The following is a 14,753-nucleotide window of genomic DNA, read 5'->3' as shown; positions in this document are numbered from 1 at the left end:
CGTTTCTTCGTGCTCATGGTGACGTGGTTTGGCCCTCTACCAAAGGTTCCAGTTTGGGTGTTCCAAGCTGGCTGAAAGGGAATATAGAGTTGCCAGCGATGGCGTTATGCACGGGGCGAGGAACGAAGGTCCCATGCATTCTGTGGATTGTCGGCCTCGGGCCGGGTCGGGCTGCCTGTGCCCTGCCCGTGATCCTTCCAGGGTTCCATCAGAGTTTCGTGTCAACCTTTGTTGGCTTGTCGATGACTCGCATAGTTGGGCTGTTGTTTTTCTGTTTGTTTTTTTCGCCTTTGCATCTTTCCTATTTGATTTGCCCAGACTGGCAGAGCCTGGGGCTGTGGTCGCGCAAGTGTGGGCAGAACGCAGGTGAGAGGGCAAGAAACAAAACTGGGGAGATAACGGAACTGGGTCTTGGCGCTCGAGCTGACCGAGTGAGGCTTTGCCGGCCGGGATGCAAGGTGCCTGACATAGTGGGTCACGCCGACCACCTTCGAGCCCTACACTGAATCAATGAGGGCAGCAAAAGATGGCCGACCAGAGAATGTTGCCCGGAAATACAGGGAACGAATTGCCAAAGTGCGAGACATCTCAAACACACACCTGACCCGACCGTGACCTTTTTCAGGAAGTGGGGGCGGGGTTTCTAGGTTCATCTGAAGTTGGCCAGTTGCCAGACCTAGCTTCCTGCGCAGGTAGGGAGCTGCTTGGTTCCAGTTACCTGGGAATTCCAGCACTTGCAGTCTCTTTTCAGCGCCCCCCGGCCAGCTCCAATCTGCATTCAATCTCATTCAATCGCCATCTCCCATCATTTGCTTGGTCCGTTATTTTCTCTGCCCCACGAGTCCGTACAGTACCGCAAGAGAAAAAACTCTTGATTCTTTTTTGATCAAAGACCGAACCAGCTTTTATTCCGTTTGGTCATTTTTTTTTCTTGCCTCGACCTTTCCTCGACCCTCAAAACGCAACCTGCAGCTCCCACAATCTGGGCCACGCAAGACCACCACGTCGCCCTCCGCCTCGCCTTGCCTTGCAACCTTCACACCCCAGACCACCAGATCACCTGCCAGCTGGCATTGGGCACCACGACGTTAATTCTCCCCCTTGATTAGCGTTATTCAAAATCCAAACGTCATTGTTCGCACGTGGACAATAACGACACTACCAGGTATGCCTTGACCTTTACTGGCTCTCTATTTCCTAGCGTTCCCGGGCGCATCGCTCGACTTTCCCATATATCCCCTCCGTCCGTCAATCGACACTTCAGATTCCTTTCTCCGTCTGTCAAACTTCACAGCACTCTTCAACGCTCGTCTGGGAATCCATCTTTCTGTGTCTCTCTTCCCCCATCTCCACCTCCCACCCTTGGTCATCCTCCTTCCGCCATGGCTCCCCACATCAGGATCGTGGTGAAGGACAGAGGGCTCTTCGCGACGGGGGCGCCTGTCAAGCCCTTTTCCGCCGTCAAGGCGGTTCAGTCGGTGCAGCCTCCTCGCTCGAAAAGGGGCGATCTGGCCATGCTCCGGCTGGGGCTTGACATCGCTCTCGAATATTTCAATAGCGACGGCAGCGTGCCCATTTCGTCGCTAACAACTAAGGCCAGACTCTGGGCGGACCGGTACTTCAAAGGGTACCCGTACGCATCGAAGAGGCCAACTGCCCTTTTGCGAACCTTTCCCAACCTCTTCAACTTGAGCATCGAGCGTACGCGTTTTTCCACCTGCGAACTTGGCCCCCTCACTAACAACCTTGCAGCCCATCTTCGACTGGTACCAAAGATCATGTCCCCGCCGTCCTCTCCCGAGCCCGAGGGCGCCAGCCCTCGAGAACTCCGCCGCGCTGAGCGGAAAGCCATGAACTCTGAGGTCTTCCCCGAGTTCGCCGAGCCCACTCTTGCCTCGGATGCTGAGATCGACCGAATCATCGACCTCCCGAATCGCCGCACTGCGCCTACCACCAAGCCGACGATGCGGGTCGACGCTTCCATGCTTCGCGGCTCAGGCTTGATGAGCACGCTACCCGAGTTCCTCGGCCAGCTGGCGCGGGCCAACCTCGAGACCGAGACAGCGCTGGCCACCAACCCAGACGCCGTCCGCTTTGAGCTTGACGATGACGAGGCTGCCACCCAGCAGCACGTCGAGATGAACCTGTATTCCGGGTTGGTTGAGGCTCAGAAACGGAGACATCAAAAGCGCATCATCCTCCCCGGTGACCTCGCCGTCAAGCCTCTGGACACCCCCCAGCAAGGCAGCAGCGAGTATGAGGGCAGCATTGGCGGTGCGCGACACACCAGCCAGGAGGACACCGACGAGGACAGCGGTGACGAGACCGATGCCTCAACATCCACAACCGCCAGCCTGCACGCCAACCTCAGGAAGCGCAAGGCGTCAGAGTCGGTAGAGGACGACGACTCCGAGGCTGCCAGCCCGCCCAACAAGATCCGCCTCCAGTACCGCTACCCCACCCCCAAGATCCGACACTTCGACATGAAGCGGCGCAAGCTCGTGAGCCGGCCGAACCCGGATGCCGTTGCCAACGACCCGTTCGAGTCCCTGCCCGACATGCCCGCAGCCGCCGCCCACAAGGACTCCATCACTGTGGCCACAGATGACAGGCCGACTAGCCGCGGCAGCAACATCAGCGCCTCTTCTTCATCCAGCGGCGGCCGAGTGCCGATCACCAGAATCCGCGTCTCGAGCCGCAGCCCCGACGGCTCGCGGTCCAATTCGCCCGATAGGATCATCATGCTGCGGCACCCCGTGCTGACGTCGGAGGCGGGCTCGCGCGAAAATAGCCAGGAGCCGAACCCATCTTCCAGTCGTCGGACTAAAATCAAGATGGTCCAAAGGGAGCGACGGGCGGAGAGGAAGACGTTGATCGAGGAAGTGGAGTGAACTTCTCGACCTCGATTGATGGACAAAGCATATCTCGACTTGTCACGCCATTTCTTTTCTTTTGGCATGGTATCGGTTGACACATTCCCAACAATGAGGCGTTATGGATGGCTATATGGCGAGTACTAGTTCACTTACGGCTTTGGCTTGGAGCCGGCGTTGCATGGTACACAGGGAACACGGGGCCTGATCGGGCGGCAGTTTGCTATGGAGCTGGCGGCATTGAGATTGATTGGCATTGGGTCAGGGCGGATATACCCTAGACATTACCTGCGTCGTTTCTTTTGTGGCATCTTCCTTTTCCTTCTTAGGTTTACGTCCAGTCAACGGCATGGACATGGGCACAGATAGATAGACACGGGCACCAGAACCGACATGGGAGGCGCATTGCATTAGAACACCCAGGGCGATAGAAGAGCACACAATACCTCATTCAAAACAAATCACCGATCCATGCTACGTGTGTGATAACCAGCAGTTGTCTCGTTCATAGTAGTTCCCTAATCCTAAACCCATCTACTCATAATACCTAATCATCCTTCTTGACGTAACCTGCCCTATCCTAACCAACCCCCGACCGCCCAAACTCCATGCAGCAGCGCAGTAACGGTACAGTAACAAAGCTCGTCCGCTCCCATCCGACGTGTCTGTCATAAAAAGAAAACATGATAAATCAAAGAGAAAAAAAACCAAAACATACGAGAAAGGCCTTGGCCATAACAATATCCCCACCCCATACACCCAAAACACACTCCTCCTCCTCGTCACATTCATCAAAACACACCTCCTTCCCCGCCCCTTCGCCGCTCAAATAATATTCGACCTCAGCCCCAACGGCTTCCGGCGACTCAGCTCATCCACAAAGCGCGTCTTGTCGTCCCCAATCTTGCGCCGGAACATATCCAGGTCCTTCAGCAGGCCGCTCATGTGCTCATGCATGTCATCCGCATTGCGCTCATACTTGGCCGCTTCCTCCTCCTCCTCTTTCCGTCCTTCCTCCTCTTCACTCTCCGGCCCGCCCGACGCATACCCATCATCATTATCATCATCATCGTTCGTATCCGCACCAGCATCCTCCTTATTAGTGTCGTCATCACCGGCAACGGGCTCCGGAATCGCCGGAATCGGATTCCTTAAACTCTCCAACGCCAACTTCAGATGCAGCCGCAGGGCCTCGTTCTCCGTCTGCAGGGAGCGGATCTTGCCCTCGGCGAGGAGGGAGCGCTCGGCCATGGCGAGCTGGAGGCCGCGGACGCGGGCCTGGTACTCCTCGAGGCGCTCCTCGGCCTCGCGCGCGTCCTTCTCGCGCCGCCGCGAGTCGCCCACCACGAGCTGCAGCGCCCGGATCTCCGCCTCCATCGCCTGGATCTGCGCGTCGCGCTCGGCGGCCGACACCGCGTCGATCTGGTTGACCACCGCCCGCGTGCGGATCCGCTTGGCTTGGTCGGCGTAGCGGAGCGTGGAGAGGGTCTCTTCGTAGTCGGAGGGAGCGATGCATGCGATCATGGCTGTTTTGGAGTTGCCGCCGAGTGAGTCTTTGAGGAGCCAGGTGAGGATGCTGTCGCGGTAGGGCACGACGGTGGTGTCCTTGCGGGAGCTGCCTGGCCGGCGTTGCTGCTTGGGATCGGCGAGCGCGGCGATGACCCGCCCGAGGGTGGTCAGGGATTTATTGATGTTGCTGCCCTCGCGCAGGCGCTGGCCGGTGGCCTCGGTGGACTTGGCGCGCTCGGAGCCCGCGAGATCGACCAGGCGGATGCGGCTGGAGCGCTCGGTGGTTTCGTCGGTCTCGAGGTCGTGGTGAATCTGCTTGAGCATGATAGTGAAAACGGCGTGGCTGCGCGAACTGGTGTCGTTCATCTTGGTGCTGGCCGTCGTGCGGTTGTTGTCGCCGACGCGCATGTACCGGATGATCTCGTGCAAGCTGCGTACCGGGACTTCGGTAAGGTCTTTGACGTAAGGGCCCTCGGTGGGGGACTCGCGGATTTTGAGGTAGTATGGGGGCTGGTGCGGGATGATGGGGACGAGGAGGTCGCGCACGTGCTCGTTGTAGACTTCGAAGTAGGAGACGCGCACGTTGTAACTGATGTTGGGCGTTTCGTCTTGGGCCGCCGCAATGCGCTCGAACAGGTCTTCACATGTCCGTGGTATCAAACCCGGGTGGTCTGGCGTGCCCATCATGGTGTAAGACTTGCCAGAGCCTGTCTGGCCGTAGGCGAAGATGCATGTGTGGTACCCCTCGAAGTTGTGATCCAGAAATTCCTCACCCAAGCTATCGTAGACATCTTCCTGTGTCGCATAGTGCTCGTCTTCTGGATCGTGGCTCCAGAAACTGTTGTCGAAGGTGAAAGACTTTTCCTCCAGGACCTTGCGCGCGCGCGCGCGTGCATTGGCCGGGTCGAAGTCGTTAGGGACTAGGAGTGTCGTCTCCTGCGAAATTGGGTCCATGTGGATGAGGCATTCTGCTTCGCGATGAATTTCTGTGTATTGCTGGAGTCAGCCATCGCAATCCGCCAAATTCCAATTGTCGAACAAGAGAGACAGAGCAACAGAGCGTCACTACGCAAAGCAGAGCATTAGAGAGGGAGAAACGTACCCCGCGGCAGAAACGCCCGCACCCTCACAACAACCCTCACATTCCCTCCCCCATCCACCCGAGCATGCGGCGGAACCGTGCCATCGCGAGATCGCAACGAAGGCGTGCTCGCGCCCGAGTGGACGTGCCGCTGGGCGACGTCGAGGTAACCTGCAGAGTTCGGCATCAGGCGCGGGTCCAGCGAAATGCCAATCAAGGTGTCATGGATATCGCCGACGACGTCTCGGAAGCGTTGTTCGAGGTTGCTGTACATTAAGTTATTTAGTACTGATGCGCAGGGCCCTGGGAAGCGACTGTGGATCGCCAGCTGGCGCTTGCTCGGTGGCTTGCCTGGACGGGGTCGGTTCCTCCTGGCGATTGTTTACATTGGCTGGGGGGTTGCAGTTGCTGGGGTGAGCAGATGCGGGCGGTCGCATGTGCAGGGGTTGGCTGGGCGCTCAGTGGGCTGGCAGTTGCATCTTGGCGACAAGCTGCTGCGCTAAAACAGGGGAAAGGTGGGCCATTTCACCGCCAGGCGTGGGTCGCTGTGATGCGCTGGCAGCACTCAATCCATGCACATCACCGCTCTCCCTGGTATTCTTGGATGCCGAACCAGAGTCTTCGATGCAAGGAACCGTCGAGAGTGAATCGAGTTCGCGAGGTTATTGGTTACACAGTGGTTAAACAACACAGGGAAACAGAGCACAGCAATCAAAAGAGGAGAGTTCTAGCTACCTAAACAGTACTTTCTCCCTGAAAGTGTTGCTGAGAATTCCTATCGAAATAGGTTGTCTACCTCAGTCATAAGATCCAATATATCTACCGTGCAGTTCATGCATGCAATACCCTCTCTACCTTTAAAAACAAACCCAACTCCCCCATTCCCCAAAACCACCAACACCCTCTATCCGACTACCCCGTCCTCATCAGCGCTCTAACAACCCCTTCCCCAACAACACCCCTCCAACCTCACTCACCAACCCCAGCCCCTTCCCCACCCCCTCTCCCTTCCCCTTCCCCAGCACCAGCCCACCCGCCTCCATAATCCTCAACAGATCCGCCACCTCCCCGTCTAGCGGCGCGCAGTACACCAGCCAGCCCAGACCCAGCAACATACCCTCCAGCGCCTCCACAGACGCCTCCTCCTGCCCAATCGCCTCGAGCACGGACGCAGCCAGCTCGACCTGGTCGTGTTCGGGCAGCAGGTCGCCGGGCCCGCCCCGGCGCTTCCTGCTGTTGGCGAGGGCGACGTTGAACAGCAGGCCGGCGGCGGCGACGCGCGTGTTGGTGTGGGCGTCGTCGAGGAAGCTGGACGAGAGCAGCTGCGTGATGGCGGTGCGCAGCGGCGGGTGGGTCAGGATCTCGGGCGGGTAGAGCGGGGTGGTGAAGAGGTTGCAGGCGAGCTGGAGGGTGACCAGGCGCAGGGCGTACGGGCAGGTGGTCGGGGAGAGGGTGGTGGTGACGTGGTTGAGGATGGAGGTGATGGTGTGGTGGGGGGTGGGCTGTTCCTCGGCTAGGTAGCCGCTCACGCGCGGGTCGATGAGGGCGCAGCGGAGGAGGTCGATGATGGTGAAGAGGAGGTCGGTGGGGAGCGTGGTTAGAGAGGAGCGGATGAGGGCCGTGAAGGCGGCTAGGTCAGGGAGGGTCGTCTCGGCTGGTCCGTCGGAGGCGCGGGACTCGATGAAGGCCTTGATGCTCTGTACTGCGGGATGGGCTGCAGTTGCGCCCATCTTTGCGAGGAGCTTCGGCAGCGGCGGGGTTTTGGTGAAGGTAACGTAATCGGCACTGGGATTGGAGAAGGTCGGTAGGTCAAGGGTTTGGTGCGGGTGTGGTGGCCATGCCATCTGAACGAGGAGTTGCACGTTGCCTCGCAACGCACTCGGGTCCGCACCGCTCCAGCGGTTCTCCTGCTGACCTCTTAAAAAGGTAATAAATGTCGGCGTCGCCGAGATGGAGTACCGGCTGCCAACGTCAAAGGCTTGCGAAGTATCAACTTTGATTAGGACGCCCTTCTCCCCGATCTCGCCCGCGAGCTCGTCATAGAGTGGATAGAGGGTTTTGCAAGGAGGGCACGTGGCCGAAGTGAAGAAAACGACGGCGCACGCTTTATCGAACTTTCCTAACAGCTCGTCGAGTTGCCCTATGCTCGAGACAGTGTGGACTTTTCCGAGAGGCCGGTGGAGCTCCGACTGAGGCTTGACCGAGCTGCCCGGGGTCTGCTGCTCGATGCCGAGAATGTTGCCTCCGCGCTTGTTGGCGTTGATTTGCTGTGTTAGTGTAGGCATGATCATCTGGCCAAATGGCGAATCTCTGCCACAAGTTAGTACCTTAGGTAGTCTATCGGTTCGGCTCGCCTAAGACGCTGGGCCGGGCGGCTGGAGACATACAAAACGGCCTGAGGCATGTTGGTGATGTGGTTAGGGATTCCTTTGCCCAAGAGGAACGTGGCGAAGTCGTTTGAGAAATTGTTGCAGTTGTGCCTCCACAGGTCGTAGGCCTGGAGTCGTCAGTGTTAGCTCTCTCATGTCCGAAGCCACGAGAAGGCGTTGGCCAACTTACCTCGACCGTGTAAATTTCCCGCAGCGAGTCTAGATACTCTTCAATCACGTCCATAGGAACTTATAACTTGGGTCAGCACCATTTCGAAGGATGCCCGAAGAGTAATCGTGAATACATACGCTCGCTCCTCCCAAGATGGAGTTTCTGCATGGGTTGCCCGAGGTGCGATGATCCTGGTCTAATGGCAACGATGTTGCCATCGTACACGTATTCTCGCCCGTCTAACTGTATTGACGTGTGGTAGATGGCATCGAGGTGAAATCCAAGTAGGCCAAGAGACATCTGACGCGCGAGGCCTCTTGAAAGGTCATAAACAAGAAGGTGTATGTCCATGACGACGGTGATGTTATACGGGTTCGTGCGATACAACAAACAGTCTGATTACCGCGATGAGGCGCGTCCTTCCTCGTGGTCTAGGGCGGGACACCTTAAAAAAAGCGAAGTTGGGTCAAGTTTGGTTTGGATGAAGGTTAGAAAGAGTGGTGGTCGAGTTTTAGATCAGAGGTCGTCCGGTTCGAAAGGCAGCGAGAGGTTACGAGGCCAGCCTACCGCTTCTGGAAGCCTCTAGGCTGGCATTGCCACTGGTAGGTATGTTACGCCTATGAAATTGCATGGTAATTACCTATGTAAGATACATACATGTCCGTGTAGGTGTCGGTCGTGTATGAACTCATAGTCGAAGTCCGAAGATGACCACCAAAGCCTTGATCAATCATTAGGTGCATCCTGAAAATATTCACAAAATTAAGGTAGACAACCACTCCTCAGCGGGATAAATCGTACGCGGCTCACTGATGTCCCGTCGGCTTTGAGGTCGGTCATCTCGCTGATCCGATCCCGTCAGCACCGTACACAGGTAACTATAGGTATTTTGAGAGGTAAGCCGGCCAAGTACACACAAAACGTACCGTAAGTATGTCGTCAGTAATTGTATCTTGAACCGATGGGTAGAGTGGTCGCGTGGTCCGCACCATCCCAGTCCGTCCAACGGTTATGCTTTCTAGATTTGGGAAAAGAGGGAGTGATTGGCTCGACAGGGTCAATGTCACAACCACTGTGCCGGATGAAGTGGGGCGCGGGACGCCCCGAGCCAATCGTTAGTATAACCAATTAGCAGTTGCTCAGTACGCTCAGCAACTGAGCAAGGTGAGCAGCGTGCTCAGTGTGCTCGACGACTGAGCAGACTGAGCACCCAGGAATTAGATAGGTATATAGTCACCCGTTCTGGAGAGCTCTGGGAGTTCTCCAGTTAGCAATCACAACTACAGTTCGCTACAAGCTCGCAAGCCTACTGTTGAGACAAGTCTATTGTTGTGCACCCCTTGGCTGCACCGAACCTAAGCATCCTCGAGAGATTACCTTCAACGAAGCTGAACCCTAACAGGATAGGATCCTGAAGTAGGTTCGTCACAGTCAACCAGTCCAACGCAACAATTTTGAACTTAGCGCGCTCCTCCGGGCTGAAGGTCTCCTTGATATCAATGCCGTTGCCGAAATAGACAAGTGTTTTGTCCAGGTTGACCCAATGGTATGTCGATGGGCCGCCTCTTAAACAGTCAAACTGAATATAGGATCTCTCCATGACCCGCCGAGCTTCTTTGCAGGAGAGGCCTACCAAGAAGGGCGCGGAGCCGATGAAGGTCATTGCCGGGGGATGGTCGTCCCAGTCCGAATGTGTGGCCCAGACAGCTGGAACCGAGAGCGCTTCTTTTCAGATGAGGTCTCGAATTTCGAAGGGGAGGCTAGGAAAGCAGGTGAAAGTGTTTAAACTCGCCATGCTGGTTTTCAAGACAAAAGCTGGTGGTGGGTGCAACGACAGAGAATGTAGAGATGGGATGAAGTGCTGTTGTTGTTGTTGTTGTTGTTGTTGTTGTTGTTGTTGTTGTTGTTGAGGGAGTGGCTAATTGCACGGAGTGTGCCTGGCTACCTATTTGCACCGCGTAGCCTGGAACCCCAGTCTAGGCGAAGGGAATAACCAATAGTGGGCCACATTTACCATATTTAATGGGTCTCACGTGATAAATTGTCGGTCTCGATGGCAGAGCGTTTCGGATGCTTCCTCTCAGCTGCTGAATTGTCGTGGTAGCCGGCAGGTCAGGGAACCGTCACTCGCAAAATTTTACAGTCTTATCACTCAGTCGACCTGCCTCGCCACCAAATTCAACAGTCAATCCCACCACAAACATCACCAACAGCCTCAATTGAAGCTAACCATCGCTATCCGCACCGGCCTCGCTACCTTATATTGGCCTAGTTCAAAGGCTTAAAGGTGAACTGTGCGCGGGTTTACCTGTATAGAAGGTGGCCAACTCCTAAGCCTAGAAAAGTCCTATATGCTGGATGGCGATAACCTCAACGGGGGCTGTGGGTAATGATGTTGGTGGTGCGATGAACTTTTGAATTTGGTGGTGAGGTACCCGGTAGTCAGGTGATTTAAATTTAAATCACCTGACCACCGGGTAGGCCAACTTGGGGGCGCCGCAAGATTTTGGTGCGCTTATCCTACTGCTGGGTAATAAGGTCTAGTTACTCCGTGCAGTTAGCCAGGCACTCCGTGCAAATAGCCACTCCCGTTGTTGACGCTGCGGGTGGAAAGGTTGAATGAAAAGTGGAAAGATTTGGTCATGGAACTGAAGCTCACCCTATCAGAGCTGTAAAGAACCACTGACCCACCCAATGGCAGGGGTGTCTTGTGGCCTGTCGCGTCATTCCTTGTAGGACCGTTTCACCCAACGGGCTGTCAGAAAATCGAGATCCATCCATCCATGGATTGCCGGGTCTGGAAAGCCAAATCTCCAAAATCTTGGACAACCAACCCCTATTCATCTACCACAACCTCCACGTTTTTCACTTGGAGGTTTTGCTGTTTGTTGCACTTCCTGAGCGGCCACTGCGATTTGATTTTGCAGTGCCTGTGTTTGCCCGCAACTGTCTTCATGTCTCTCGTTTAACGCCCTTTCAATTCGATTAATCGCCACTTGGCTGGCATGTGCGACTTGGCCTCGAGCCCTTGATCCTCGAAGCCCCCGTTCAGCTTTCGCCTCCTCAGGGATCCGAAACCCGTCCCTATGCGACGCACGTCGGTGTCGCTGCCGACGAAGCACATTGCCTACGATCCTCACGAGAAACCTGACCGATACGACAGAAACCGGGACGAGAGCCTAATCATGAAGATGCAATCTGCTTGGGTATCGCAGTCCCAGCGGGCGCGCTACATCAAGACCGGCGCCATCATTTTTACAGTGTTTTTGATCTTCTACTTTTTCTCACCGTCAGGGGTGGATATCTACAATGGTAGGTTTGGCTCTGAAGGGGTATACTTTGCGCGAGGTTGAGCTAACCTGGGGTTTAAGGATCAGACATTGTAGGACATGCCGGATCGCCATCTCAAGGCCAAACACCTTCCGACTCTTCCTATGGCACCGACAAATGCACCAAGTCCTTCTCTAAGGACAAGCCTATCGTGCAGTACGTCTCCATGATCGACGCTGGCAGCACTGGCTCGCGCATCCACGTCTACAAGTTCAACAACTGCGGCGCCACCCCCGAGATTGAGGGCGAAGTCCTCTTCAAGATGACCGAGAAGATCGAGGGCAAGAGCAGCGGGCTGAGTGAGTATAAGGACGACCCTGAGGCTGCCGCCGGGAGCCTGGAACCTCTCCTCGACGCAGCTCTCAAGGTCATTCCGGACAAGCTGAAGGGTTGCAGCCCGATCGCCGTGAAGGCGACTGCCGGCTTGCGCGTGATCGGCACTGAAAAGAGCACAAAGATTTTGGAGGCCGTCCGGCACCGCCTGGAGACCAAGTATCCCTTCCCCGTGGTCTCCCAGCAGGAGGGCGGCGTGTCCATGATGGACGGCGCCGACGAAGGTGTTTATGCCTGGGTCACGGTGAACTATCTCCTAGGCAAGATTGGCGGTCCCGACCGCAGCGAGACAGCTGCCGTGTTCGACCTCGGCGGCGGTTCCACTCAGATCGTCTTCCAGCCGACCTTCGAGGGTCTCAGCTCCGGCGGCATGCCCGAGAAGCTGGCCGAGGGCGACCACAAGTACGATCTCAACTTCGGCGGGCAAAAGTTCAGTCTGTACCAGCACTCTCACTTGGGATACGGCCTGATGGCGGCGCGCGAGGCCATCCACCTCACGCTCGTCGATGATCTCCACGAGCAGAACAAGGACGACGCCGCCTGGACCAAAAACGCCGTCGTCAACCCCTGCCTTTCGGTCGGAACGTCCAAGAACGTCACCGTCAAGCTCGGCGACAAGCACCCGCTCGGCACGACCATCGATTTGACCATGACGGCGCCGTCTACCGCGGGGGCGAGCCAGTGCCGCAGCCTGGCGGAGCGCATCCTCAAGAAGGAAGCCGAGTGCAAGCTGGCGCCGTGCTCCTTCAACGGCGTGCACCAGCCGTCCATCGCCAAGACCTTCGCGCGCGAGGACATCTTCTTTCTGTCCTACTTCTACGACCGCACCCAGCCGCTCGGCATGCCCGAGTCCTTCACCCTGCGCGAGCTGGCTGACCTCACTAGGAGCGTGTGCGGCGGCGAGGAGACCTGGGACGTCTTCGCCAGCGTGCCGGGCGCCGTCGACGAGCTGCGCGGCCGCCCCGAGCACTGCCTCGACCTCAGCTTTATGCTGGCCTTGTCGCATACCGGCTACGAGATGCCGCTGGACCGGGAGGTGCGCATTGCTAAGAAGATTAAGGATAAGGAGCTGGGATGGTGCTTGGGCGCCAGGTAAGCCCTTTTTTTTTGTCCCCGTTCCTATCGTTGTGGAGTTGCTTCTTGATTTATGATTACTAACTCGTTTGCGTATAGCTTGCCGCTGCTTTCAAAGGGATCGGGATGGGAGTGCAGAATTACTGAGACACATTAGCGAGAAGAACATGATTTGGCCGGTGGGTTGGGTCCAGAGGGAAACATGATTATGTGTTCAAATAGAACATCGGGCTCGACAAGGCGTAATGCTCTGATTTTGTACGGCTGAATAAGAACCATCACGGAAACGAAGGGGTAGACAACGTTATTTATTCTAATGCAGTGTGGGTATGGTATTGACCAACGGTGGTCTCCCAATTATTTTCTACTGGTCTTATTACAGTGATATACCCTATCCACACCCACTCATCCATGCCCTTGCTTTACACCATATCCCCTTCCACTCCCAAATCAAACCAAATCAACCAAACCACCTACGCAGAGATAACTACGCAGGCACCCTCACCGCCCCCAACACCTCCTCCAACACCTCCTCCACCCCCACCCCCTCCAACAACCCCCTCACCACCCCAACCTCACTCCCCCACTGCACGCTCCTCTCCCTCTCCACCCCCTCCCCCCCTTCCCCTGCCTCCGCCCCCACCACCCTCACCCGGTGCGCGTACACCTTCCGCAGCGCCAGCGCCACCAGCGCGGGCGTCACGTAATCCAGCCCGTGCAGCGGCGCCAGCGACGCGCTCAGCCGCGCGAGGTGCTGCGTGGCGGTCGGGGAGACGCACCCCGGTGCGACGGCGCGGTGGGTGCGCAGGAAGGAGATCAGGTTGGATTGGTAGCGCGTGAGGGCGATGGAGGTGTGCGTGGTGCGGGAGAGTTGGGAGAGGTGGGAGATTTCGGTTTCGGTGAGGGTGTGTTGGGGGATTGGTTGGGTTGGGGGGTGTTGTTGGTGTTGGTGTTGTTGGGGTTGGAGGGAGGGCATGCCGCCGCTTCGGACGCTGCTAGCGGTACTGTCTTTGCGAGGGCGCCAGTGGTCTTGGTGGTCGACGGCTGGGATGCCGAGGCCTGTTATGGCCAGGGAGGCGTGCCGGTTGAGCTTTACAACGCTAGTGCTAGATCTCGTGGAGGCGGCGTCGTCCTGGTTGTCGTCGTGTGAGGGTTGGGGTTGAGGGCTGTATTCCTCGTCGAGATAGGGGAAACCATCCTCTTCCGGGTCATGCCAGTGGCTGAGGTAGAAGAAATCATTCAGATGGGGGGTGACCCGCGCCTGTCCCACGCCGTTGGCGCCAACTACAGCAATGAAGAGGAACTGCTTTGGCGCTGTCTGTACGCTTGTTCTTGTGAATATGCGGCGCGTGCGGAGAAGCTCGAGGGCTTGAATTTGGATGGCCCGAGGAGCACGGTCTAGGTCCTTCGCCAGGATAACGTTGGCGATTCGCGGTTGTGGGGTTTGTGAGCTGCTTCCGGGCGAAATTGGGCTTACGCCGCCACCGATTCGAGGAGATGACGTTAGCGGAAAGTAGGACCCGGATGAAGGCCCAGAGCCTCCCACGGAGAGCTGCGACTGCTCATGACGCGGTCGGTACGGGGACACGGAGCGCGTGTTGCCGGGCGACGGCGGTGCTCGGTTCGGAGGGACGCATAGACCTGTCGCAAACTCGTCGAGTGTGGTGTGGGCGTGGCAGCTGATTATGGCGGAGCTAAGGTTGAAGGTTTTGGATGCGATCAGGCGCAACTCCTCGGCGAGTTCGTCGACGCTGTCCGGTTCGGTGCTGACGAGGCAGTGCTCGCGGGCGATGAGGCCGAGGAGGGCTGCGAGCTCCAGGTCGCTGAGATTGTGGATTTTGTCGAGGAGCTGTTCATCCGCCATTTCCTAGAGATCTGCCGACTTCCAAGGTCTCAACCCAGCCCTTAACAAGCCGCAATGACGGCAGCCCAAGGTTGGGAAGTGCAGATAGCTACAGCCAGGCGTCGCCAAAGCTTTCGCCCAGTCGCCCCAATCCTGCCGCACCTTGCCG

At 57.0% G+C, this 14,753-nt stretch overlaps 5 protein-coding genes across 5 annotated transcripts; 2 read left to right on the top strand and 3 right to left on the bottom strand.

Moving 5' to 3' along the window:
• The first annotated feature begins 1,181 nt into the window (after positions 1-1,181).
• On the top strand, positions 1,182-3,348 carry F5144DRAFT_200615 (uncharacterized protein). The gene is made up of 2 exons (XM_066782910.1): positions 1,182-1,701; positions 1,753-3,348. Exons 1-2 carry the CDS (start codon positions 1,383-1,385, stop codon positions 2,889-2,891), a joined length of 1,458 nt encoding a protein of 485 aa, XP_066645211.1. The 5' UTR covers positions 1,182-1,382; the 3' UTR covers positions 2,892-3,348.
• Positions 3,324-8,568, bottom strand: F5144DRAFT_530869 (P-loop containing nucleoside triphosphate hydrolase protein). The gene is made up of 6 exons (XM_066786929.1): positions 8,142-8,568; positions 8,023-8,081; positions 7,851-7,960; positions 6,437-7,773; positions 5,485-5,751; positions 3,324-5,368 (listed from the first exon to the last, which is right to left on the bottom strand). The coding sequence occupies exons 1-6, from the start codon at positions 8,353-8,355 to the stop codon at positions 3,699-3,701; spliced, it is 3,657 nt and encodes a 1,218-aa protein (XP_066645210.1). The 5' UTR covers positions 8,356-8,568; the 3' UTR covers positions 3,324-3,698.
• A 621-nt stretch (positions 8,569-9,189) lies between these two features.
• On the bottom strand, positions 9,190-9,931 carry F5144DRAFT_200583 (uncharacterized protein). The gene is made up of 2 exons (XM_066782909.1): positions 9,382-9,931; positions 9,190-9,256 (listed from the first exon to the last, which is right to left on the bottom strand). The coding sequence occupies exons 1-2, from the start codon at positions 9,665-9,667 to the stop codon at positions 9,222-9,224; spliced, it is 321 nt and encodes a 106-aa protein (XP_066645209.1). The 5' UTR covers positions 9,668-9,931; the 3' UTR covers positions 9,190-9,221.
• Positions 9,932-10,753: 822 nt separating this feature from the next.
• F5144DRAFT_569111 (nucleoside phosphatase family-domain-containing protein) lies at positions 10,754-13,091 on the top strand. The gene is made up of 3 exons (XM_066788680.1): positions 10,754-11,316; positions 11,382-12,759; positions 12,841-13,091. The coding sequence occupies exons 1-3, from the start codon at positions 11,091-11,093 to the stop codon at positions 12,896-12,898; spliced, it is 1,662 nt and encodes a 553-aa protein (XP_066645208.1). The 5' UTR covers positions 10,754-11,090; the 3' UTR covers positions 12,899-13,091.
• Positions 13,092-13,228: 137 nt separating this feature from the next.
• On the bottom strand, positions 13,229-14,605 carry F5144DRAFT_601627 (uncharacterized protein; the record flags this gene model as incomplete). The annotated part of the gene is made up of 1 exon (XM_066791159.1): positions 13,229-14,605. The coding sequence occupies one exon, from the start codon at positions 14,603-14,605 to the stop codon at positions 13,229-13,231; it is 1,377 nt and encodes a 458-aa protein (XP_066645207.1).
• Between the last annotated feature and the right edge of the window lie 148 nt (positions 14,606-14,753).

The sequence above is a fragment of the Chaetomium tenue genome (assembly GCF_020726465.1).
Source record: "Chaetomium tenue strain MPI-SDFR-AT-0079 chromosome Unknown F5144scaffold_3, whole genome shotgun sequence".
Lineage (NCBI taxonomy): Eukaryota > Fungi > Ascomycota > Sordariomycetes > Sordariales > Chaetomiaceae > Chaetomium > Chaetomium tenue.
This window is presented reverse-complemented; position numbering and strand designations above follow the sequence as displayed.

What these genes read in the sequence shown, in the direction of transcription:
- F5144DRAFT_200615 (XM_066782910.1), top strand. Translation starts at nt 1,383, where the DNA reads ATGGCTCCCCACATCAGGATCGTGGTGAAGGACAGAGGGCTCTTCGCG. An exon ending in CTTCAACTTGAGCATCGAGC is followed by an intron (nt 1,702 to 1,752) that starts GTACGCGTTTTT and finishes ACAACCTTGCAG; the next exon opens with CCCATCTTCGACTGGTACCA.
- F5144DRAFT_569111 (XM_066788680.1), top strand. Translation starts at nt 11,091, where the DNA reads ATGCGACGCACGTCGGTGTCGCTGCCGACGAAGCACATTGCCTACGAT. An exon ending in AGGGGTGGATATCTACAATG is followed by an intron (nt 11,317 to 11,381) that starts GTAGGTTTGGCT and finishes TTTAAGGATCAG; the next exon opens with ACATTGTAGGACATGCCGGA. An exon ending in GGATGGTGCTTGGGCGCCAG is followed by an intron (nt 12,760 to 12,840) that starts GTAAGCCCTTTT and finishes GTTTGCGTATAG; the next exon opens with CTTGCCGCTGCTTTCAAAGG.
- F5144DRAFT_200583 (XM_066782909.1), bottom strand. Translation starts at nt 9,667, where the DNA reads ATGACCTTCATCGGCTCCGCGCCCTTCTTGGTAGGCCTCTCCTGCAAA. An exon ending in AGGGTTCAGCTTCGTTGAAG is followed by an intron (nt 9,257 to 9,381) that starts GTAATCTCTCGA and finishes GAGAACTCCCAG; the next exon opens with AGCTCTCCAGAACGGGTGAC.
- F5144DRAFT_530869 (XM_066786929.1), bottom strand. Translation starts at nt 8,355, where the DNA reads ATGGACATACACCTTCTTGTTTATGACCTTTCAAGAGGCCTCGCGCGT. An exon ending in CCATCTTGGGAGGAGCGAGC is followed by an intron (nt 8,082 to 8,141) that starts GTATGTATTCAC and finishes CCAAGTTATAAG; the next exon opens with TTCCTATGGACGTGATTGAA. An exon ending in AACATGCCTCAGGCCGTTTT is followed by an intron (nt 7,774 to 7,850) that starts GTATGTCTCCAG and finishes AACTTGTGGCAG; the next exon opens with AGATTCGCCATTTGGCCAGA.